The sequence below is a fragment of the Rhamphochromis longiceps genome, linkage group LG20 (genome assembly GCF_057381845.1).
Source record: "Rhamphochromis longiceps isolate RC_006_pf linkage group LG20, R_longiceps_female_GT1.1, whole genome shotgun sequence".
Lineage (NCBI taxonomy): Eukaryota > Metazoa > Chordata > Actinopteri > Cichliformes > Cichlidae > Rhamphochromis > Rhamphochromis longiceps.
Genome location: NC_140576.1, coordinates 332,190 through 357,500, shown reverse-complemented (window position 1 = coordinate 357,500; position 25,311 = coordinate 332,190). Strand labels below are relative to the sequence as shown.

At 40.0% G+C, this 25,311-nt stretch overlaps 1 protein-coding gene across 2 annotated transcripts in view; it reads left to right on the top strand.

Annotated features, from left to right (window-relative positions):
* Window positions 1–11,228: 11,228 nt before the first annotated feature.
* LOC146644512 (A-type voltage-gated potassium channel KCND3-like) overlaps window positions 11,229–25,311 on the top strand; it is a 117,507-nt gene continuing 103,424 nt past the window's right edge. For both annotated transcript variants that reach the window (XM_085393203.1, XM_085393202.1), the window contains exons 1-3: window positions 11,229–11,740; window positions 11,878–11,968; window positions 12,816–13,995. In XM_085393203.1, the coding sequence (XP_085249329.1) occupies window positions 12,893–13,995 (1,103 nt within the window). In that variant the 5' untranslated portion in view covers window positions 11,229–11,740; window positions 11,878–11,968; window positions 12,816–12,892. The remainder of the gene's footprint in view (window positions 11,741–11,877; window positions 11,969–12,815; window positions 13,996–25,311) is intronic.

Here is a 25,311-nt window from a genome sequence, read left to right as displayed (position 1 = left end):
ACCACCCTTGAAAAGAGAATGGTTTAATTAGGCAAAACAGCAAGTTCCCATTTCGCAATGCACAGGGCTTAATGACTATTAGGATTGGCGAAAGCGTCAAAGACAGAATTAAAGGACTATGTCTTTGTCTGTCTGTGTGATGGATTTCTTCAGCCCAAAATCTGCAAAGTGATTTGTGTGGACCTTGGTATCTATGGTGTTTGATTGTGCATGTTGCAGATGCACAGGAGCCACTGGGATGGGAGGTGAACTCTTAAGCTTGCTTAGAAGCATTAGAGATGAGTCACAAAGACTAGGGAAGGAGACGGCGAGAAAAATCATTCTCCGTTCACCTTGGTCTCATAAGAACTTTTGTGTTACTGAATGAGTCTGTGACTACCTGGAAACTGCAACAAGCATGGTAGTAGCTGTTTAGTGCCAAGTTATTTTGTTCCTTCCTAATAGAACAATAGTAAAATTAGATGGTTATTTGTATATTTATTATTTTCGGTGTTGTTAGTAACATTAAGGGACTAAATCTGTGCATTATCAGTATACAGACTTAGTCCCTTAATGGTACTAATAACACCTTGTGTTGTTAGTGGTCTAATAGTAGCCTAATAGTAGCCTAATAACCTTGTGTTGGATAATGGTTTATTTCTTTTGTGCATGTGTGTGAGAGGGGACTAAGAAAGATTTGCAGTCATGTACTTAACACATGTTAACAGTGATGTCTACTGTTGAATGTTTCTCTGACTACCATTCTGTGTTAGTGACCAATTTGTAAGGCAGATTGTCTTTGCCATGTTACATACATGTAACACTGAATTTTGTGGCAACTTATATAATATTTGCAGACATATGGACAATGAGTCAAGTCATAGTTTTGGTATCCATAGAGCTGCAAAGCTTAAATGGCAGTTTTACTTTATTAGTCCCATTAAAGCGTTTAGAAAACATTGCCCTCTGTATTTCATCCCAGCCCTTGTAGAGTAAAGCATGCTGTCATATGGATATGTGTGCTTGTATTTTGCAGTGAAAGCTGGACCCAGCATGTATGTCACAGACGCCTTGTTCAACACTGACTCTGACTGATGATGGGAAACTTGTGTCTGTTCTATGTGCAGTACAGGTGATCACAGGGCATTTGGTCCTAGCGGTATAATACTCTGTGGAAACCATGACCTTGAACTACATGTAACGTCATAAAGAAAGAAGTATCTTCTTTCTCAAATATCAAAACTACTAGAGGTTAGTTCTTGTATTGTGACTCCTGGATGGTTTGGGTTTAATGCCATATAGTTATCCTGCTTTTAAAGTGCTTTCCAAACCCTGGATTTCATGAGATGTGCTAAGAGCTAAGATTGCCTTTCAAATGTTTTGTGCAGCCTCTTGCTCTCAAGTTTTGAAGTAAACTTTTTCATGTTTGTGTGCACTACCAAATGTCTGATGCTAAAGATTTTATTCTGCACTTGGGGATTTGTTACTGGGGTTGTTGCTGGGATGTTCTTCAAGGTGATGTAAAAGCCAATGGTGCTACGTAACTAAGCAGTTACTATGAAATGATGATATAAAGTATTTCTCTCTTTTCAGTCATCAGCTGCACCAGTGGTATGGACATTGCTCAGCAGGCTTGTGTGATTTGTAAAGGTTGAAACAAAATTCAATACATGCTCCCCACACCTCCTGAGGAAGCACCACGACGCCTTCACCATCTATCAGTCTCAACATAGCTTCAGAGAATCTCATGTAGATCTCGGACATATTACAGGATTCCAAATCTAAATTCCAAGTTGGTGCACCTGCCACAAACTTGACAGGGTTTCTGTGGGACACAGGAGAGCTTAGCTAGTCTGTTTAGTCTTTTGGCAGTGTGGTTTTGCCCTGGACTATACTGTAAAAAATGTCTGTGAAGCTACAGCAAACAACTGGCAGCTTGATTTGCATGAAACTGCTATTTCACAGTTACAACAACAGTTTCTCACTACACAAATATTGCAATACAAGATGTAATTTTTACAATATACCACAATTAATTGTAAATAATTAATTAATAATTAATTAAACTTTAATCAATTATGTCAATTACTCTTAAACAATGAAAGTTTCTGTTAATCAATAGTAATAACTGTTGTTATTACAACAATTTGTCTTATTTACATTATTATTGACAAGTTTTATAAACATGAGCTACAACTTTAAAATAGCTGTTCAAATAAGTGACAACAAAAAATTATCCAAGGAGTCAGTTCATTATTATATGTCTTTAATTTAGTAATTAGAGATATATTGATAAACTGTTGACTCGTCCTGAGTGTACCCTGCTACCCTGCCTCTATGAAGTCCACAAAACACATATAGACTAACAGGCAAAATACCATTCGCCATCCAATATCCACAAGAGCTGATCTATGATCCACAGTGTCATTGTTCCTCCTGAATCTAAGGTTCGACCAGCAGGAGAACTCTCCTCACCGGTATCCAAATACAGACCTTCTCACCGTGAAGTGTGATCACCCTGAAATTAGAATAAACTCTCTAGTAGAGCTGGGCGATATGAGATTTTTTCATATCACGATATGTTTTTTTCATTTCAGGCGATAACGATATCTATCACGATATAAGCCAAATAACTATATTTGTAAGATTTAAATGTGCCGTTGCTCACAAATAATCAGCAGCTTGTTTTTATTTAAATATTTATTTCCCATAATAAGTTCAACAGGGTAGATGTACTTAAGGAACATGAGACTTTTTCAGATAGATAAAGGCAAATATTGCAAACTACACAAAAGGCAGCCGCTAAAGCGTTTAAGTTTCAAAATAGAACAAACGAAACAGACTAAATTGTCAATTCCACTTAGAAACAAAATATTAATTCTAAAAATAAATCTTAGTTTGTTTTACAGAAGAACAGACAAAACTGACTAACTTTTGTCAATATCAAATAAACTGAGAACTAAAAGGAAATTCTCAATCTCTCCTTGTTGTATAGCTGAGCTTTTCAAACAGTTTTAACAGTTACTTTAGTCTGACAAAAGCCGAATGACGAATTAGCGCTTCCAGTCAGAGACTGAGGCTACGTCCACACGTACACGAGTATTTTTGAAAACGGAGATTTTCCGTTTTCGTTTTAAAAATAATCCCGTCCACACATAAAGGCAGAAATGAAGGAAAACGCTGCTATGAACATGCCAAAGCAGCAGGTGGCGCTAGATTCCTAACCGTGCAGAAATGCTGGCCAATCAGAAGTCTAGAAGCCTCGGTGGGAAAAAGTAAACAAAGCTGGGGCATAGAAGCAGAACCGAGTCGTATGTGTGGAGGGACAGTAACTGTGTGTATATGTAAGCATTTAAACACTGCAGAGAGTAGAATTAACAGTATTGTAGAAATTCATTTCACCGAAACAATAACGTGGCGCACAGTGTGACGCATGCACCAGTTTATTGTATTTCCAGACTTGCTTTCGGCACAATTTACAGTGCACGCTACTCTGTTTTTTGTCAGACTTGAAATAGCCGAAATACCTTCACACTACGGAACTTCTATGGCTCTTCCGTTCGACAATCTCTCCGGCATTGGAACCATCATCTGTTTTCTCTTCGGTCACGCTCGGTTGATTTTTCTAGTCGGCACACTCATTTCCTCCATTACGCGCTGGCTGCTTCCCAAACAAACACACGTGTGGCTTGGCACTTGTGCTGTACGTAACAAGTCACGCGACGTGACGCTGCGGCTGTGATTGGTTCGGCTCTGCGCTACTTAATTTGGATTGGCTGACCTTTTTTTTTTTTTTTTTTTTTTTAAAGAGGACAAGAGCGGCGAGGTCTATCGCGATAGCTTAATTTCTCTATCGAGTAAAAGTTATATCGCGATACATATTGTTATCGTTCTATCGCCCAGCTCTACTCTCTAGTCTTCCTTCTGAAAAAGAACAACTACCACCCGAGTCTGCCAATCCAGAAACTCTGTCCTTGACTTCAGAGAAACATTTTAGAGGCATATCAGCCAAGACAGTGCCAGAACAACCAAAGTCTAAAGAAAATTGGGGCGACTCTCGTCCACCCTGCCAGGAGTTGTTTATCTACCCGAGTGACTTCATCCCAGTGATGGGCAGGTCATCCCCTTTGTCTGTTTCCTCTACAGGAGGCAAGTCAGTGTGATATATCCTCAGCTGAAGTCAGCAGCACCCAATTACAGTGCACAGTGCGAAAAGCACCGCTTCCTCCTCCTGAGTCACCTGAGTTTGCCAGAATCATTTAAAGACCGATCAAAAGTCTTGCTCCATGGCCTCATGGAAACCACCCACAACCAGGTGCCCTACATGGGCTAAGGCCTGCTCACCAGATGATCTACCCTTCACTTTGCAGGTAATTTAAACAGCTGGTTTAAAATGCCTTCCCTAAACACGAGTTGTTCAATATAAGTGACATTTAAAATGAAAAAAACAAAATGAAATAAGGTGCCAAATCGTAAGTAATTAAAAAAGCCATGTTTTGGGTTTTTTGGTATTATTTATGTTGTAATGCGTCTGAGACATACTTAGCTATAATGCTATACAGTCCTTAACATCTGCAACAGTCTGTGAAGAAAGCATACTGATGACCTGATCCCCTGAGAAAATTACATCATGCTACTGTGCTGCCGTTCTGTGGGGAGAGTCTGTGTTTCTGCTTGAGTTTCTGTGAAAGTCAGCATATGTCTAGAATATCAACAACCTTTTTACACCTCTGATTGCTCTGCCCTGAGGATTTGAGTGATGAAAGACAAAAGCAGGAGTCAGAGGTGAATTTCAGGGCTTTTCTGTCAGCATGCCCAACCGAGGCTGAAAAAGATTTTCCAGCCTGCTTGCCTACTGCATACTTAGTGCTCTTACATAACACAGACATGAGCCAAGTGGACTTAACTTTAAAAAAAGTTCAATTTTTGCATCTGCTCATTATGTAAACCTGTCTTTGTGTAAACTACTTAATCTTTTGTGTATAAAAATATTAGTTTGCAAGCAGTGCATTTCGTTAGTCATTTTTTGACTGTTTGATCTACTTTAATGCTTCACATATCTGTTTCTAAGAGTCACAGTCTATTTCTACCTATTTCTAAGGGTCTACCTTAAGTGGCACACCGTGACTACAGTAATATGTGTGTATCCCCACTACTTTTGTGAGTAAAAAACTATAAAAGTGTCAAATTAAATAACTTACATTTAAATGGAAAATTTTCACATTAAGTTTGTATTTCATGATATTATAGCATCAAGCATGAAGACAGAAGTTTTACTTCAAAGCTGTCACACCTCCGCTGATCAAACATGAAGCCAAATAACAGAAAGCAGATTTCCTTATACATAGAGATTATGCACAACTTTTTACTTGACATCCATAATATTTTCTTCAGCAAATGGAAAATTTCCCATCCCTCACCCAGGTCATTGTAATATTAATGAGCAACTGCAAATGATAGCAGACAAAAATGTCTTTTATTGTGTTTTCCACAAGACTTCTGGGAGTTTGTGCCAGTAACATTGTGGTTGTAAAAATACAATTTTTAGTAGGTGAAACAGAGAGAAAATAACCCAGAGCCAGCATTGCCTCCAACTTCACAATTATATTGAAATAGAGTCGATTATAAAATATTCATGATTTTTGTTTGTTTGGTTTTGTACCTAAGAACATTATTTGGGATTAGGTTTAATAAGATGCAGTGAATATATCATAGTATATTATAATATATTGTGTTATAGTAAATATACTAATATAATAGTATAGTATTTACTATTATTATAGTAAATATATTTATTGCTAAAATCTCACCTGTAACTGTAAAATGCTTTAGACTACAAGCCACATTTAGCCAGTGGTTCATACAGTGCTTTATTTTCATACATTTTTAAGCACTCCATTCACCTTACAGTTAATAGTAACCACCTAAATTAACCCAACATGCATGTTTTTGGAAGAAGAAGTGGGAAGAAGCCAGAGTACCAGGAGAGACTCCATGAACGAACAGGAATAGCATGCAAACTGCACACAGGAAGATCCCAGCTGACCAGAAGATTCAATCCAGGAACCTTTTAGTTGTGAGGCAACATTGCTGCTCTATAAAACCTTAACACTGAAGCTAATCAAAAGTTCATTTGAAGTAGTAAATGGAGCATGCTCCATAGCAAAACTGTGCCCTGGTTTCAGTTTGGGCACAAGTAGACAAAATGTTGCATTTTACAGGTTTGGAAGGGTGGATGTGCTGTCTTAGTCCCTTTGTGTGCTGGACAGGGGCCAAGAGCACATCTATAACCTTCTTTGTGCCAATGACTGCCTTCCTGAACAGTAGACAGAGAGGTTGCCAAGTCAGTGTTTGGCAGACCAAGGATAAACTCCACCACAGTCGTAGACTTAATCCCCCAAGGAAGATTTCAGATACCTAATGGGGATTAGAGAAACTAAGAAGGCAGGTTGTGGGGAATTTATGAATAGTGAATAAGTGAGTTCAAGGAAGCCAGCAAACAAACAAATGTGCAACAAGGGAAATGTCAAAACAAAAACCTTGGAATTTAGTCATGTGAAAAAGGTGCATACAAGGAAAATAGAGGTTGTGCATCTGAATATGCAGCTGTTGTTGTTTGGTTTTTTTGCTGAGTACTGTCTGAATGTGTGTGACAGCGCAGCTCTGTCTCTGTCCCTGCCAGTCTGTGTGTGTGTGTGTGTGTGTGTGTGTGTGTGTGTGTGTGTGTGTGTGTGTGTGTGTGTGTGTGTGTGTGTGTGTGTGTGTGTGCGTTACTATCACAGCCTTGAGGTGGCCAATAGGAGTCATGAGTCAGAAGTATTATCAAGGTAACAGCAGTGAGCTAGGCAGAGGAAATCGTCACCTTTACCTTAGATTTTCTATCGAAACCCGTCAGATCAGAGATGTTTGCCAAGTCTGTTGTGTGTGTGTGAAAGACCCATTAAGTACTGTCTTTTAATAGGGAGGTTATGATACCAGTCCACACGTGGACGGTTTATAGCAGACATAAAATGACATATGCCCTATGTCTGTATGGTTTATTAACTTATGCTGCTTATCCAGTGTGCAAATGATGCTTCTATGAAAGCTTCTATTCCTCAAAAAATTATTGTTGATTGTTTGTGTAGCCTAGATTCATAATCAATTACTTTCATATATTCTTAAAATGAGAAAGCTAAAAGCAAGCAAGCAAAAATGGGGGGAAATGGAAAAAAACTCCCTAACAGCAAATTTTAAAGGTCAGTATCTATTAATAATTTAAACCATCTAAATCCATATATCTATCTCCAAGAAAGAAAACAATGTTATTTCCAAAATGTCAAATCAATGTTTTACCAGTGATCTACTTAAGGGAAACAAAACTTTATATAGTTACTCTTCATAACTTTTCCAAGGTCATCTAGGTGACTGATCTGTTGTCTGGTTGGATAATAATTTCTCATAGACTGGGATGACTTTGGACTGATAGCATCCTTTCTTCTGCTACTAAACAAACCCGTTTACTCTTATAACCCACAAAGGTTTGCCACTAAAACACAGCTAGTTTGTTTGTTGAATAGAATAGAATAGAATTCAACTTTATTGTCATTGCACATGCACAGGTAGAGGGCAACGAAATGCAGTTTGCATCCATCCAGAAGTGCTTTAGTGATATAGATATATTACAATATATATTAGCAATAATATAGATATGTGAGTATATTACAGAAATGGGTCTATTATGGGATGTTATAATGTACACGGTATGAAGTATGTTGTGAATATTCTATAACTATAAGTATGTACAGGCTGTAGTGAGTACAAGCTATGTACAGGCTATGAACAGGATATAAATATGAAAAACTATACAGAATATGAAATAAATAACTTTACAGAATCTGAGATATACAGCTATACAGAAATGGGAACTATGCAAGTTGTAAACAGTTGTAGGATTAAAGATTATCGAATGTACAGAATGATTATTTACACAGCCTTGCAAGGAAGAGAGGATTTAGAATTTTAATGCCCGTGTAGTGTCTTCAGATAATTACAGAGGGCAGTTGACCATGAAATTCAACCCACCTTGTTATTCAGTGACATTTGAATTATTGGAATCGCTCACAGACTCATTGGTTGAAAAGGCCAGCCTCCTGCAGCATGTGTGTTTAGCTGTTCGAGCACTGATGTGTGTGTGTCTGTGTGTGAGCCTGTGTGCATTTTCTTGAACTTGTCTTCTTCTCAGAGCTAGCTTGAGTTTAAGGAGTGGGGATACTTTTCACAAGGTGAGGTCATTTTGGCTATTCTGTTGTTTTACCAAGGGGGCAGTTTACGGCCAGGGACTTAATTGAGCCAACAAAAGGTGCTTCTAAAGATAGCTACACAAGGGCAGAAAGGCATAAAGAAGTGTGTGTGGGTGTGCAGCTGTACGTCTAAATATTAATCATCAGCGATTTATCATTTTCGAACAAGGGTCTATGGAACTCACAGGGTGACTTTATGGTAAATAATATGATGTAATGTATTTTTTTTTCATATTTTGCTTACATACTGTACATCCCTGACTGCAACAAGATACCAAGTGTTTTCCAATCTGTGTATGAGCTCTTGCCTCCACTAATATCCGAAGCCCTCTGTATCCAAACAATATTTCTGTTGACACAGTTGGGAATGCATATGCTCAGCAAAGCATTAACTAATGTAGGTACACTGACTCTGAACATAAATAAACATAACATCGTTTTAGCATCAGTTTATGTGCTACAGCCTATTTACGTGGCTGACATGGTTTCTGAAATTATTAAAACGTCAAAATAGATTCTGACTCATATACGTCAGTCAGAATAACAACAAACCCAGAAGAGAAATCACTGCTATCTGCTTGAAGGAATAAGGTGCACAGAATATCCACTAACCAATGCAGTTTTGGTTCTCACTATTGTTTGCTGTCAACAGCAGGGGATACAGTGAGTTGTCCTGAGAAATAATCTTTGGTATATCCTGCACCTACTTGTTTTCAGGGCAGAGATTTTCCACTGGAGCCCCTTTGTTTGTCTTTTCTTTCATGAGTAAAGTTACATGTAGAGATGATTGCCAGAGTCTGTAGACACCCAGACCCACAGAAAAGAATGCAAACAGAAAAGGGCCGAGGTATACGTCACAGTAGCTCAAAGCTTGTAGGTTTAAAATTGTAGCCAAATATTTACCTATGTCCTTTTATTTTTTAGGTTTATGATTAATTTTATAAACATTGCCATCTTTGCTGACTTCAAAATATCTGCATTAGTGCTGTGAAGTATTTTATTCAGGTATGTTACTAGATGTGTGTGGGATCCATTTGGGGTCTAGAGTAAAGGTCCCCTTGGGTCCACTTGGGTCTTGAGACCACAGAACAATAACTTTACAGCTTTATCGTATTCAAAAAGAAGAATAGGACAGGAGAAGGAATGTGCTGATGTTAAGGAATGTTATCTAACACTTCTGGATTAGTTCATATACGATAGAAATACAATACTGTGCAACAGTCTCAAGCTGCCCCTTAGTTATGCTGCAATAGATGTAGGCTGCCGGGGATTCCCATGATGCATTGAGTTTTTCCTTTCCAGTCACCTTCCTCACTCACTATGTATTAACAGACCTCTCTGCATTGAATTGCGTCTGTTATTAACCTCTGTCTCTCTTCCACAGCATGTCTTTATCCTGTCTTCCTTCTCTCACCCCAACCAATCACAGCAGATGGCCCCGCCCCTCCTTGAGCCTGGTTCTGCTGGAGGTTTCTTCCTGTTAAAAGGGAGTTTTTCCTTCCCACTGTCGCCAAAGTGCTTGCTCATAGGGGGTCATATGATTGCTGGCTTTTTCTCTGTATCCATTATTGTAGGATCTACTGTGCAATATAAAGCGCCTTGAGGCGACTGTTGTTGTTATTTGACGCTATATAAATAAAATTGAATTGAATTTCTTTTTATTTTTCTTATTGGTTTGGAGGTCTTGCAAAGTTTTAACACTGGCTGTTTTGTCACTCATTTTCAGTCCAGTCCTTGTACCTGAACACTTACAGAACAATAGTTTTCTTGTTTGTTAAGCCTCTTAACACTTGACTATGAATCATCCTGGGACAAAAAGGCACCATGCTTTTAACCAGTGTTGTGTCTACACATAACAAACAAATTTTTAATTGTGTCTTTAAGGTCTTTGGAAACAGAAGTTTACTAGAAACTCAGATTTTTCTCCATTTCTTAAGCTCAATCTATGAAAAATTCAAAAGACAGCAAAGTTTAATAGACATAAAATAGTATTCCTGCACCAACAAACGGTTTTGCTGATTTTTAAAAAAATATATATATATAAAAATAAATGAACTGGACAATTAGAGATCAAAATAAATACTTTTTTTGCTTTTAATGATCTACGGCAGATTGTAGACAGTATCTGAAAGTCAAGTCTTGAAGAAATAGGAAAGAAAATCCAGCAAAGAGCTGACACAGGACACGAGACATGCATCTAGACCTTCAGTTGATCCATCGACTGTTCGCTGAAACCTCATCAGAAATGATCTCAGTGCAAGGGTAGCTGTCACAAAGCCATTCTTTAGGAAGGGGAAAATGTGCAGCAGCTGAGGTATACAAAATTACACAATAACTTGACTGAAAATCAGTGGCAACAGGTCTTACAGAGTGATGGATTCAAATTTTAAAATTCAACATGTACGGAAGAGGTCAGGAGAGAGGTACAACAGTGAGTGGCTAAAGTAATCTGTCAAACACAGCGGAGGGTCTGTCATATTGTAGGGCTCCTTTTCAGCCAGCGATGTCGGGAATCTTGTCAGAACCGATGGATTATGAACACTGAAAGCCCCATCAGACTTTGATCCGCCATACAATGCCAACTGCAAAGTATCTGATTGGCAGTTGCTCCATTTTCAGCATGACAATGCAGCAAAAGCATGCCTGGATGGAAAACTCTAAAATGAAAAACTATCATTCATGGATTGGCCTCGCCAGAACCTGTGAGTTCAATATTACTGAAGCAGGACGGGATCACCTTGACAGAGAACAAAACCAAAGGCAGCCAACATCCAAAAAGGAGCTCTGAATGTCCCTCAAAAAAGAGAAAAACACGAAGAACAGTGTTGAAGAATAAACACGATCAAACTCGTTTTTCTCACTTGCAAAATGTGAAGAAATGAAGGGTGACTCAAAACTTTTGCACAGTACTATATGTGACGTAATAAGGCAACTATTTACCAGCTGGTTTTCCACTTAAACGGTGACATCGTATCGATGTTTCCAGCTTGTTTGTGCGAAGAATAGTAATAGTCCTCTGGTGCTTTAATTAAAGACAAAGTTGATCCATTGCGCTCTTTTCTGGCCTCCTGTGGATTCTTATATGCCTCTGCTGGGATGAATCCTGTGGATAACTCAGCTGATAGCACTTGCCTTTAGTGCTGTGTGTGGGGAATAACATTGGTTCAGCAGAGCACACGCACACTGTACAATAAGAACAGCATTCGTGTAAGGAGAAGAAAGCGGTCTGACGTTTATATATTTATTTTCTGCGCATGGTTCTAAATCCTGATCCAGCTTCCCTTAAATGCAGTTTTGGTTCACAATCCGCCCTGCGCAGAGAGAGAGAGAGAGGGAGAGCGAGAGAAAGAGCGCTCCTCCTCCTCCTTCGTTCCTCTTCCCAATACTCATCCCGAAAGCCAAGGTAATACGGTCCTCACGGCGGAGTCCTCTCATCATTTCTCCCCTCGCATAATGGAAACTGAATGAAAGCAGCTGTGGTACGTCCGTCACCGGTACTTTTCCGCTTCCCCCATCAGCTGTAGTGTGTGTCTCCTGTGGTTCTCCTCTTCGCAGAATAACTTCTTTCCTGGTATTTTTCTTTTCTTCTTCTTATTTATTTATTTATTTTTTCCAGACACGCTCTGAGAAATAACCAAAACCTACGACTTGCCATTAAACTGCCCTGGAAGAAGGTCGTGTTTGTGTGGATGGAGAATTTTGAGTCGGTGAGTTCTACATTAATCAACCACTACATTCAGCACGAAGCTGCGAATACAAGCCTGCGATGTTTGCTTTCTTTCTTTCTCTCTCTTTCTTTTTTTTAGTTCTCGGGCAGTTCGGGAAATCATTCCGCTTTAACATATTGCGTCTTCGGTTAGCCATGAAGACTGATTGGTTCATCAGCGCTATTGATACGGTGGTGAATTTGATCTGAGCGATCATGAAGTAGTTTGACTCATCTTGAGTAAAATAAAGATTTTTTCTACTTGAAACTCAACAGGTCTCGACTATCCTGGATCACTTTTAAGGCGACCAAACCCACGCTTAAAAAATGGAGCAGTTTAGGCTGTTTTGCGATGTTATTTTTTGCCTGTTTTTAGTTTGTAACCTGTAAGATGCAGTAAACTGTCAACAGAAGGCTGCTGCTTAACCAGTACCTCTACAGAGGGTGAGGAATTTAGCCTTGAGAAAGACCATGCTTATTGCAGTCAGTGATCACATTAAAGCTCAGTATATGAAATAGAAATACATTTTGTACAAATGTATAAATGAGTGCGATGTTTAATTTAATTTATTTTATCAAGATATCTTTTGTTTCCTCTGCTTGCCTGCCTTGTTACAATTAGTTGTGCTGTTTATTTTGTATACATTGTTTTGTTATGTTCACATCTTTTTATTTCACTAGCTCACCATTTGTCCTTTTCCCCTACATTCTTAAGATTCAAGTGTCTCATATTTTCTTCCTTTTTTCTGTTTTCTGATCTACTGATCTCACTCTCCTTGCCTGTGAGGATTAAAACAGCACCCATGTGCTACCTATCCTCATACACTCCCTCCCTTTCTTCTCTTTAGCTGGTAAATGAGCTGAAGTCAAGCTGGTTGTGAAGGTGCTCGACTTCTTCCCCCCTACGCCCCAAGCCGGACACAGCATGGCGGCGGGAGTAGCGGCATGGCTTCCCTTTGCCCGGGCAGCAGCCATAGGCTGGATGCCTGTGGCCAATTTGCCCATGCCAGTAGCACCTGCTGAAAAGAACAAGAGGCAGGATGAGCTCATCATTCTTAATGTGAGTGGACGCCGTTTCCAGACCTGGAGGAACACTCTGGACCGCTATCCAGACACACTGCTGGGCAGCTCAGAGAAGGAATTCTTCTACAACGAGGAGACCAAAGAATACTTCTTTGACCGGGACCCCGACGTGTTCCGTAGTGTGCTCAACTTCTACCGTACAGGCAAGCTCCATTATCCACGGTACGAGTGCATATCTTCCTATGATGAGGAGCTGGCTTTCTTTGGCATTGTCCCAGAGATCATCGGTGACTGCTGCTACGAAGAGTACAAGGACAGGAAGAGGGAGAATGCAGAGCGTTTGATGGATGACCAGGAGGACAACAAGGATGCCAAGCTGCCCAATATGACCTTCAGGGAGACTATGTGGCGGGCTTTTGAAAACCCTCACACTTCAACCATGGCCCTTGTCTTCTATTATGTCACTGGTTTCTTCATTGCTGTCTCTGTCATTACCAATGTGGTAGAGACGGTGCCCTGTGGCTCAGCGCCCAACCAGAAGGAAGTGCCATGTGGCGAGCGCTACACCGTGGCCTTTTTCTGCATGGACACGGCCTGTGTTATGATCTTCACCGTGGAGTACCTGATGCGCTTGTTTGCTGCACCCAGCCGCTACCGCTTCATGAGATCCGTCATGAGCATCATCGATGTGGTGGCCATCTTACCATACTACATTGGCCTGGTGATGACTGACAACGAGGACGTGAGCGGTGCTTTCGTGACACTCCGTGTTTTCCGCGTGTTCCGTATCTTCAAGTTCTCCCGTCACTCGCAGGGCCTTCGCATCCTGGGCTACACACTGAAGAGCTGTGCCTCGGAGCTGGGCTTCCTCCTCTTCTCCCTCACTATGGCCATAATTATCTTTGCTACCGTCATGTTCTACGCAGAGAAGGGTTCAAGCTCCAGCAAATTCACCAGCATCCCAGCCTCCTTCTGGTACACCATCGTTACTATGACAACACTCGGGTAAGAGCAGAACAGACACCTCTTTTATCTGGTTGTGAGAGCTGTGTGTGTGTGTGTGTGTGTGTGTGTGTGTGTGTGTGTGTGTGTGTGTGTGTGTGTGTGTGTGTGTGTGTGTGTGTGTGTGTGTGTGTGTGTGTGTGTGTGTGTAAGGGCACACTCGTAAATGCAAGTACCCGTGAATTTGCAAGTTTGTCTTCGTGTCTGTTTGCACCCGTGTCAGTAAATGTTTGATTATCATTTGACTTGAAATGTCTGCTTGACTTTGTGGCCCAGAAATCTATAACTGCTTTCAAAGTCTGAGTCACCCTTTCCAAGATATCCTTTGCAAACTTTATGCACGATGATAAGAAACTACAGAGAAAGGACACTTTTCAGTAGACTTGTCCACTGTACTTTTACTGATGGTATTCTTGTGGGGAAAGAGCAGCCATCAAGATGTTCTCTCTCCATTATGGCTGTGCCATTGCTTGCCTTTTATACGTCACTGATAAGAGGGAGAGAGAGAAAGAGCAAGAAATGCAGAGAGATGGGGAAAGTTGAAAGCAGCAAGACAAAGTATTAGATGGGAAATATGGCAAACCATTACCGACCTCTCCAACTTGCCCTGTGGTTAGCATCAATGCACTTTCAGAATTAAATGAAACAATGAGAGCCTTCCTTCTCCGCTCTTTGTAAGTTACTAGATGTAGGTCTCGAAGTGCTTTGTGGTTCAAAGACTCTGATGTAAAACATCCGAATGCTTTCTCGTTCTAAGAGTCAAACTAGTGTTTAGGTAACAGGCAGAGATAATTGTTGGTATTAACAAATAATTTTAAAAGCCATGCACGTTTCCAGTGTTGGCTGAATGGCTAATTAACCTGCAGTACAGAGTTGTTGTTACTGTATACACTCAATCATGAATTAGTTTTGATTGATCGAGGTGAACATGCAGTGCACTAGGATGTATTTGTTGGTTTTTGTCACCGTGTATTTCCACCAGTCATTTTAATGGCAGTTAGAGGAACTACACATATATCGTTAATTTTACAGAGCACAAACGCACAGAGGCACACACACAGAGTAATGTGATGCAGCACTATTAGGCCTAATGGTAATGTGTTTTATGAGTGTCCCCTGTTGTGGATGTGTGAGTCAGACTGAGAGGCTGACAAATTGCAGCATCCTGCTAAATGTCAGAGTCATGGAGGCCATAAATGGCTCTGAGCTCATTGCTATAACACACTTGGCACCCTGTCATTGTACCTTGCCATTCACAATCGGCCCAGAAGATCTGCTGTTGAGCAGATATTTGATTCTGAATCGGATATTTGGTCTACAGACAGACTGCATTCTAGAAAATAGAATTACATTTTATCATTATAATTTCATTTCCTGACAAACTGTAGGACGTTGTTTGCTGTCACAACCTCTACCCTCGTGCAGTGAGTGCCTGTAGCTTTCTACTTAATGCCAAAGTGTTCTCCTGTACAGCCACTCCCACACATACTCCCATACACTGCAGCCCCAAAAGCTAGTGTCCAAGCCCCCTAATACGCAGTACGTGCAATGTCCAGTTGAGCCTGTGTGCAGGTAACCGTATGAAAAATTCACAGCGAGCAAGTGGGCATCAAGTCTCTTGCTTCCTACCCAACACTCTGTTGTGTGCTACATGTGCGAAGAGGCAACTTTGGACAACAACAAGCCCTGAATGTCCTGACGCAGTTTTGGAGTTCAAATGTGAAAACAACTTGGAAGTTATGTGTGTGTCTGTGTCTGTGTGTTTAGACTGGGGGTAGATATTGAGCTTGGCCTCATCAATAAAACAGGGGCCAGAAGTGGGTGTCAGAGTGACTAATGATGTGGCCCACTGCATCTGCTGACTAATGTAAACCTGCCTGACATTCTAGTCTCTGCTCACAGTTCACGTCATAAAAACACACAGTCACAGACACAGATGTACACTAACCTTACACACAAAGGGAAAGATTTGTCTTTATCTATTTGACCATTTCTAAATGTATGCAAGCATGTTTTATGACAGAGTTTACTTTTTTCAGAGCTTAATACAGATAGATAGATCTACTCCACTTACTTCCACTTACTTGCATTGGAATCTATCGAAAAGTATCAACTGTCCGCTGTACAGCAATTTATACTCATCTAACTTAATAAGATGAGCACCAGTTACCACAGACACTACTTTCCTTGACTTCTTGGCTTCCTGTCTCGGAGCCTCGGGGCTGAGAGTTGTGCTGTTGAGTGTTTCCTTGTACATTTGTCAGATTGTGCTATGACACACTGCAACAAGGGTGCCCTCCCTGTGTCACTAAGTATATGCTCCCTTTGACCGCTGTGGCTTTTTGATTGTTTTGTTTATCTGACAATAATCCGGCCTCAATCAGAATCCATAATCCCGCTTCAGCGATGTGCAATGAAATACCAGGTGAATAGTGTTCTGCTATTTTTGCTTGTGCATCTTTCTTCTTAGACAATGCAATTTCTTCAATAACAACCACATGCCAGAGGTGAAGAGAAATAGAGACCAAGCTGTGAAGAGTGGGCCAAAATTAGAAATGGAGAAAATACACAAGCATGCATCTATTTTTTGTAGTTAACTGTTTTAACTGTATCAAAAGCAGACTGCAGAGAAGAAACTTGCAGGGCACGCACCCATGCAGTCTCTGTGTAGATTTCCTGTAATGAAATATCAAACAAATATCAGGTATACATTTAAATATTCATACACCAAATGTAACAATAAACCAAACAAGACATCAGCACATACATGTGGCGTACGCAGCCAACAGTTTCAGCTAATTTTCTTCACCCAAAACATTTTATTACAGACTGTAGATTGTGATGTGATAAGTAGAGCACAATGCCATCAGTGAACATAGTCTTTGATTAAAGATGTTACTTTCTGTCTATATTCTTGAGGTTTTATGTGATCTCTAGGTTTTGCACAACTGTAAAAAGACTGGAACAAGATTTTGATATAGTACCGTTTATCAACTGCTTATCAAAAATGATGGTATAATCACGCCTCCTTACTTACATGGTGGATGTCGCCCCTACTAAGATCATGTACATGTCTACATTCAAATGTTTACACTGTAACTGATGTGTTTTTTCCCCTTGAATGAAGACTTATGTTCAGCATAGTTTGTTCTGTAACTGAGTACACCTTTATAAAGTAATTATGTGCTGCCACGTTTAGTTTTACATCTACGCTGCTGAATTGTGGACTTATTGTAAAGGTAGAAAAATCAGAAGCAATTTTCCAGGGCTGTGGTTTCCAAGTAGGTTACACAGCAATAACGTGCAGAAGTTTCATGTTTCTGCTCATTGTAGTGATATAACTTACAACCGTCTCAATTATCAGCAGAGAGACGGTGTCCACAGTGGAGTACCAAAGCACAGAAAAAGAGACCACAAATGAAAATGATGAGTTTCACCCTGCGGGATCTTCATAATCACTAACTATAATGTCAAGCAACATTCCTCCTGTATAAATATTCAAATAGCTCAGGTTGAGTCATGAAAAAAAAATCAATTACTTGCTTTTACCGTACAAACAGCAACAGTAATAGGGGGGGGAAGGACCCCCCGGGATTAAATGCAGCATCTGCTGCTTAATACATAACAGTACCATGTGTAATGGGTAACATTTATGGGGGTGTTTCACCCCAGAGACGGAGCTCTTTTGGTGTGACAACATCAGTTTTTGAATGATGCCCAAAGTCTAAACCAAGTCAAGTTCCAACAAATAGGATATATATTTAATCAATAGTATGAGTCAAGAAACCATTAGTTTATAAAAGGAGTCACAGAATTTTAATATAGGATTATTCTTTAATTATAAAAACTGTTAATTATTTTATTCAACAGCATTATCTTATTTACAAAAAGGGGCTTGAACTGTTAGAGGATGTATATATTGCTCTTTAAAACATATTTTACATGTTTTGCCTCTGTTAAGAGGACTGTTGTGCAAAACAACAGTCTATAGCCATTCTGTGAACTTGAGCCAAATGCTATAGTGTGGTGACATGCAATAACCCAAAGAATGTTTAAATAATACTCTGTTAATGAGGCTATACATTTTATAAAGTGTAGGTCACTATTGTTGTTTCGATTCATCCTCTAGAGGCCTTGAATGTGCAAATGTATTCTTAATACATTAAAATATAGAATAATAGAGCCCAGCTGTCAAACATACATTGATATTGCCATGCACACTAGCAAAATTGCAAGCTTGCCATCTATCTGAAGTTGCAACAGGAGCAAAAAATGTACTTTTTTGTTGGGAACAGTTGATCCAAAAACCTCAATAGAGCTCTAAAGGTCATCATAAACTTCATATAGGAATAAATAAGAACAGAGTAAACTGTTCAAAAAGAGCAATACACTGGTTAGTGGTGTGTGGGTACCTGCTGCTTGTATTGTGTGTCTGAGGTCACATAGGTCAATGCTATCCTGGAGTCTTAAAAAAGTGGAAGTGATTCCTCTCAGCCTGCCTGGATTCCTGCTCAGATTCTCCTTTCTTTTTGGCATCAATTTCACCCTCTTTTCATACAGAGGTCTGGATGGTTGCCCATTTTTTGAAAAGTGATATTGAGCACCAAGCCTTTCTAGCTTTTTCAGAAATCCATTTACCTGGCCACCTGTCAGCTAGGGGGCGGGGAATGTTGTGGCCAATGTGACTGTGAAGGGTAATTTACAGGGAGGGTCTTTCAGCAAGGTATTTTATGCATGTACTCTAGTTTGCTGCCGTCTTTTCATCCTTGGCATGCTGTGCATGAAAATGCTTCGCTGTCATAGGACGCTGTGTCCTGACTAACTTAATCTCGACTAACTGGGCAAAAGTGATTGGAGTGATGCTCGTGGTGTCGAAGCAGGAAAACCGTACGTCACACGTGTGAACATTTAATTATAGGAACGGTCTCTCTCCCTCCTTTCCTGTCTCTCTCTCACTGTCTGTCACAGCTGATTGCCTTCAGCAATGGTCCTTCCAAACCTACAACACTTGTGCCCACTCCAATTCAATTACCAGCAGGCTCTCCATGAGGAGCCTGAAAATGAGTTGGTGATTATCAGTTTCCAGGGTGTTTAGCAGCATCCTGGACAGCTGATGGCTGCTTCCCACACCAAGCTCTGAGACTCTTCTTATCATTTCCTGAAACATTAAGACTTCTCTTTGTGATGAGCGAGGGACTGCCTGATACATACAAACTGTCGGGTAGATTGTTTGCCTGTTTCTAACCCCGGCAGTAACACAGCTTTTGGTGACTCCTATGACTTTGGTCCAGACTAAAATAACTGTTGGATGGATTGCCATTCATAGTTTATGGTCCCTAGGCAATGAACTGAAGTCACTTTATTATCCTTCAACTTTTCATCTCATTAAATATCTTCCTGAGATCTCACATTTCATCAGGCTCAGTTGTAATAGCGGTTAGCATACTAACATCTTAATTCTAGCTGTAGAAATTATGGGAAAAATAACACTTAAAGACCTTTTAATTCATCCAAATTATACTTTGACACATGTGACCCACTGAAAAATCATTCCTAATGCGTGTTTTGATAGCAATCGCCTCCCCCAGCAGGATACTCCATCCTGCTACAGCAAAGTAGATAAATTTTTTTTTTTTTTTAAATAAGCTCCAAAGTGACTTCAACAATGCAACAAAGAGCCCAAGGTGTTTATCCTGCTTCCTGACCTCCCATATCCCAATTCAATTAAGCATCCACGGGATGTGCCAGACTAAATCCCTGCCACACGACAACCCAAAGGACCTGAAGGATCTGCCATCCGTCTGCCCCAAAGGTCATGTGTGCTGAGTAATCAATAAAATCAGATCTTCCTCACATAGGTCCCAGCTGGCTTAGTGGCACGAGTGGGACCTGACAAATAAAAGGAAAATGGTATTGATGTGGTGGATAGATGTAAACACGCTCTTCTCCTTGGTTTCACTGCACTGCATTAAACAGATTTAAGAAGACAATCACTTGGCTAAGCATTGCTTCTGTTGTTTTATTGGCCCTGTTGGCTGTGAGCAAACACTGAATGTAAACAATTATGGATTAGACTGTATTGTGTCTGTTGGTCAGGCGTACTTATTACTGAGTGGATAATAAGTGCTTAAATGATTGTGAGTGATAGTTCTCCATATATGTAGCCAAGTTATAGAAATAAATCACTTCTCATTTCCCTGTAGAGATAATGATAAACCAGGTGTGAATACCTCTGAATAATCCTCCCAGGCTTTTGAACAGGTAGACATCATTGTTCCAGTTTTTTCCTGGGTTTTTGTGCTCTCACTCTTGCACTGGCGTATATGAATTTGCTCTCATTCACACACTCCCATTTCTATGTCTTTCTGGGTTTACTGTAATTCATAAACTGTGTTCTGTGCTGATTATCCAGGGTGACAAAAGCAATTGTTCTGCTACACTAAATCTGTGGGGATTAATGCTCGTCTCTGGAGCCATTCCCTCTGGTTTCCTGTATGTGTGTCTCTGTGTGGGTTGTCTTCTTCTCTCTACTTACTTCATTCGTTGCCATTTAATTTGGTGAGTTCATTTATTTAAAAAAAATAAATAAAAAGGTAGCACTCAGTTAACAATTGTATTTGACCTCTGCTGCGTGCTGCTGTTCTTATGTCAGTACATGGATGCAGGATGTGTCCTTCACAAAGCTATGAAACAACTTTTTTCCCCCATCCAGATGTCTTTGGGGGATTACACATGCTAAGGGATTAATCCTGCCGTGTGCCATATGACAGCACCAAGCACTGAGAGGAGCACAAAAGTCAAGTCATGGACTAACGCCACTAATAGATTTCAGTAAGCCTTTTTTTGCCTTCAGAGGTTGACTAGTGGCTATATTAATTCAATTCCCAAACCCCTCTTGTAAGTAACCCATCCTCTACCTCTCGCTCTGTGAGGAGCAAGGCCATGGTCTACTGGCGCTCAATAAGAAGTCTCCTCAAAGGATTTTGACTAGCCTCGTTTCACAGGAGACAATGTGCATTATGTTTTAATCTTATTAGCATTGAATTAACACCGCATCAATGACCTGCAGTTAAGTCCATCCAGCTTTCAGCTGTTATGCAAAACAGATTTAGAAGCACTTCTGAAGGAAAGAGAATCATCAAAGGTATTCGTTACCTCTGGACAACCTACCATGTTGAATGCATCATAAGGAAGCCGCTTTAGCTTTTAAGGGGAGATGGTCCGTAACCTTGGTATCGCACACAAGAACAATATACTTCAATCTTTCACATGAGGGACAATTGAACATGTGCGGTGTGTGCAAATTGATTTTGTTTCTGTGCAGAGGCTCGGTGGATAGGACATAACCTCTTTGTCCAGATGAAGTGTGCTGTGCAGAAGTGGTTCATTCTGGAAATGGGACATAGGAGAGGCCATCTGAGTATGAGGAAAAGTAATCTGCATGTACACCATGCGTATTTGTTAAAAGCTACATGATGTCATAGCATAAAATCAATCCACTGATGAATCATTGAGAATCTAATCTGCAGAAGTGTCCATTTAGAAACTCGAAACTTAATTTATTTTGTTTTGTATAAATCTGGGTATCTTTTTGAAATAATTTTGTAACATAAATCATTTTAGCAAAGATGTTATTTATCTTTATCTGTAAATTTAATTTTACAGGCGAATACTAAAAAGCTCAGTTTCATACTTAATCTTAAATCTTATCAGGCTTTATTGTTCGGCTGTATTACTGCTTCCCCTTCTCTTTGCCTCTTCATAACACATCTCAAGTCTTTTACTCATCCTATTGCCGTGTCTGTCTCTCTCCGCCTCTCATATTTCATTTCTTTCCACCTACTAGGTAATATTGATATTGTGAAAACTAATTATAAGAAGTCTTCAGACCTCAATTTGTTTTTAAAAGTGGAATATTTCCTTATCGAGTTGTGCATTGCAGTGCCCCACAGTCCATGTGGAGCTTGCATATACTCTCCCTTATTTTCTGTCTCCCTCCCCCCCTCTTCAGCACACACACACACTTTGAACCTGCATTGCTGCAGTGTACAAGCATCCACTCAAACCAGGCTATATTACAATTAATTTGTCAGAGTTTTTGCTCAATGCTCTATAGCCTCAGGCATGTGCAGACACAGCAGGGGAATCATATCTCCCCAGCATGTTTATGAGGTGAAAGAGAAAACTATCCGCTGTTCATTATTAATATTACAAAAACCAAAGGGATGCTGGGAAGAGGGCTGAAGGACAAATACAGCCCACTGGTTTGATCTTTGCTCCTGTACATGCGAACAGCTAGTGCACAAGATAATCACATTTCAGAGAGTATTCTTGATAATGAGTGGAAAAACACTTGCTGGAGTCTGTACTTCAATAAAGTTAATGCAGAAAATTTCCTTTGCTGCTCTGGTTGTTGGGAAAAACAAAACTGTATATCTTTATGGAGGCTCTTAAAAAATAACACAGCAGGGAAAGGACACATCCAGTGTATTTAAATTTTTTCTGACACTCTGTATTACTCTGGGCAGACTTAGGATTCAGTGGGATGAAAGGATAGAAGTGAACTAGTGAACTATGAAAAGATGGCAGCAGAACTTGACTCGGTGTGGCTGCTGAAGAACTGCTGTGACCAACATGGGCCACAGAAAAATAATACATTAATATTACTATTACTTTTGCTAGCAAGTCCATAAGAATGAATATACAGGCTCAAAAAATGTGCTTGATGTAAGGGCTGCGTTATCGACCCACGAAAAACAAAAGAATGAATCAATTTTATGACCAACAAAATCTGTCACGATGTTTGATAAACTAAGCTCAGCAGTCAGTCTCAGCCTCCATGCTGTGAAGCTGCGTTCACTTGTCTTTAACAAAATATCACAGTCAAAATTACTAACAAACCAATGTTTCATAGAAAGTGTTGCACTGCCTGCAGTCTCTGTGTATGTTCATGCACACAGACAGTTGACAGGCGCTATGATAGTTTACAGCTCTGCTAGGAATTTAAACATGAATTGATTACCAAAGCTGCGTATGGTGGAGCTGACACTCGCTGCGTTGTAACGACGCTGATCATCATTTTAATTTATTTTATTTTGTTTTTTAATGGCTGCCTCCTGCAGGATATCATGCCATATCGTATGTCAAAGCTCAAATCATCTCAAACTGGTTTCTTGAACATCATGATGAATTCACTGCACTCACACGGCCTTCACAGTCACCCGATCTTAATCCCACAGAGCACCTTCGACATGTGGTGGAATGGGAGATTCACATTGTGGACAGGCAGTCAACAATGATGCTATCATGTAAATAAGGACCAAAATCTATGATGAATGCTTCCAACACCTTGTTGAATCTATGAAGAATTCTGGCAATTGGGAGGGTTGACCTGTAGAAAACTGGACCCTTATAAACTATCGGGCGAGTGCAAACTACCAGTTTGAAAATGAAATCTGCATAAATATGAACAGTTCAAACTCTGAGTTCTGGACATAGACGGCGAACACTTTACAGTGGAGAGATTCCCTGAAGATGATGTATGAATTATACCGTCAGAGATAGTTTGTTTAATAAAAGTATGAATACATACTAAACTTGATTTAGATCAAAAAGCAATTTTCTTATTATTGAATACTGAATAAATGTCACTTTTTATTTTTTATTTATCAAGCACTCTAAATGATAGCATTTGTTAGGGATTATATTATCCCTGTGATATACAGGGATAATATAATAATCCCCAAAATTAATATTTTCACATTATGCACTGATTTCTAGTGATATTGCAAAGCCACAAGGGAATTAACTGCAAAACATGTCAGCAACTGTGCTGTCTATAAAACACAACCCATAAAAATGGACCAATGTTACTTTCAAAAACATTTTTTTTGCACAAACTTTATCTATATGTGCTTAACCCTGGAGAACCCATGGGGTCAGAGCCGACCCCATGGGTTCTCCAGGGTTAAAATTGCTCCCTAAAAGTTTTCCCACTGGCATCCAGAATGAAATAGGGTTGTATATAACTTTATGAAACTGTAACACTAATAACACTACATTTATGAATAGTAAAACTGGAAACATCCAGATAAACATGGAGTATTTAGGCCTGCTGTTTCTGGAAGATATGCCTGCCGCTCTGCTGTGTTACAAATTAAAAATGTTCTCAAAGTGCTTTACAGAAATTTATTTGGCCACTAAATCAGCATCAAGTGGTTACAAAAAATGCAAACTCTAGTGTCCATTAACTGCTCAAGATAATAAATCCTTTTATTTCCTGTTTATGCAACACTCTATATCTCTCTTTTATAACCTTCTATCCATTTAAAGTGATTGGTCTGCATGAGTAAAACCCCACTGCTGCCCTAAAGTATTTATCTATGCATTCCAAGTTCCTATCCACCCACCTAATCAGTTCCTAATGACTAGTGGATGGTGGTGTTAGCTCCAGCCTAATGTGTGGATATAGATCAGACTTTGGTGATGGATGTCGTAGTCTGGGCCGTAATGAATGCTTCCAGACCAGGCAGACTAGGCTTGCAGCAGGTGGCTGTAAGTGGAGCAACAGCTTTCCAATAACTCCTCTTAACTGGGCACACTGTGTCCAGACAGTGCTCTGGACACACTCACCTCTCCGCCTCCACCAGCGGCATTCTTTTCACACAAGATTAGACAAATTGGGTGCAAATAAGAGCCAAACACTTAAAAACAAAGTACTGAGTAAAAAGAGTAATATAGGGCTTGTGTGATTAATGTAATAAGAAACAATAGATATCACACCAGAAGCTTGGGGACTGTGTGTCTAGCTGTACTGTAGGGGAGCTGTGACTTTTAAACAGATGCAGATGAGTCTGGGCTGCTATAATTAGCAGCGAGTTGGGTTGTGAATTTCAACTTTCACTTTCTTAAAAGCTGTATCCTTTCCACAGTCTTTGCAGATGATTTATCCACGATTACTCAGTGTTAGGCTTGTTTGTTTTTACCGTTGCTGTTCATTACCAGTGCTTCTGACCACTGTGCCCACAAACTGCTTTCACCTGCTCCCTTATTCATGAGAGGTCACCACTGATTCGGCGTAACCTCAGAGGAATTTGTCTCCTACCAGGATTGAACCGGAGAGCTTTTGCTTATCAGGTGAATGTGTAATTCACTATGGAGCCACCTTCTGACTGATGTCCCCACGAAGGTCTGAGAAACAGACGACATGAAGGTCTGAGAAACCAGTCATTGTTAACCACTTTGTTTTAAGGGAGCTTGGAATCTCTTTGAAAAGACATGCGTGTTATAAAAATGTGACGTGAGATACAAAATAATACA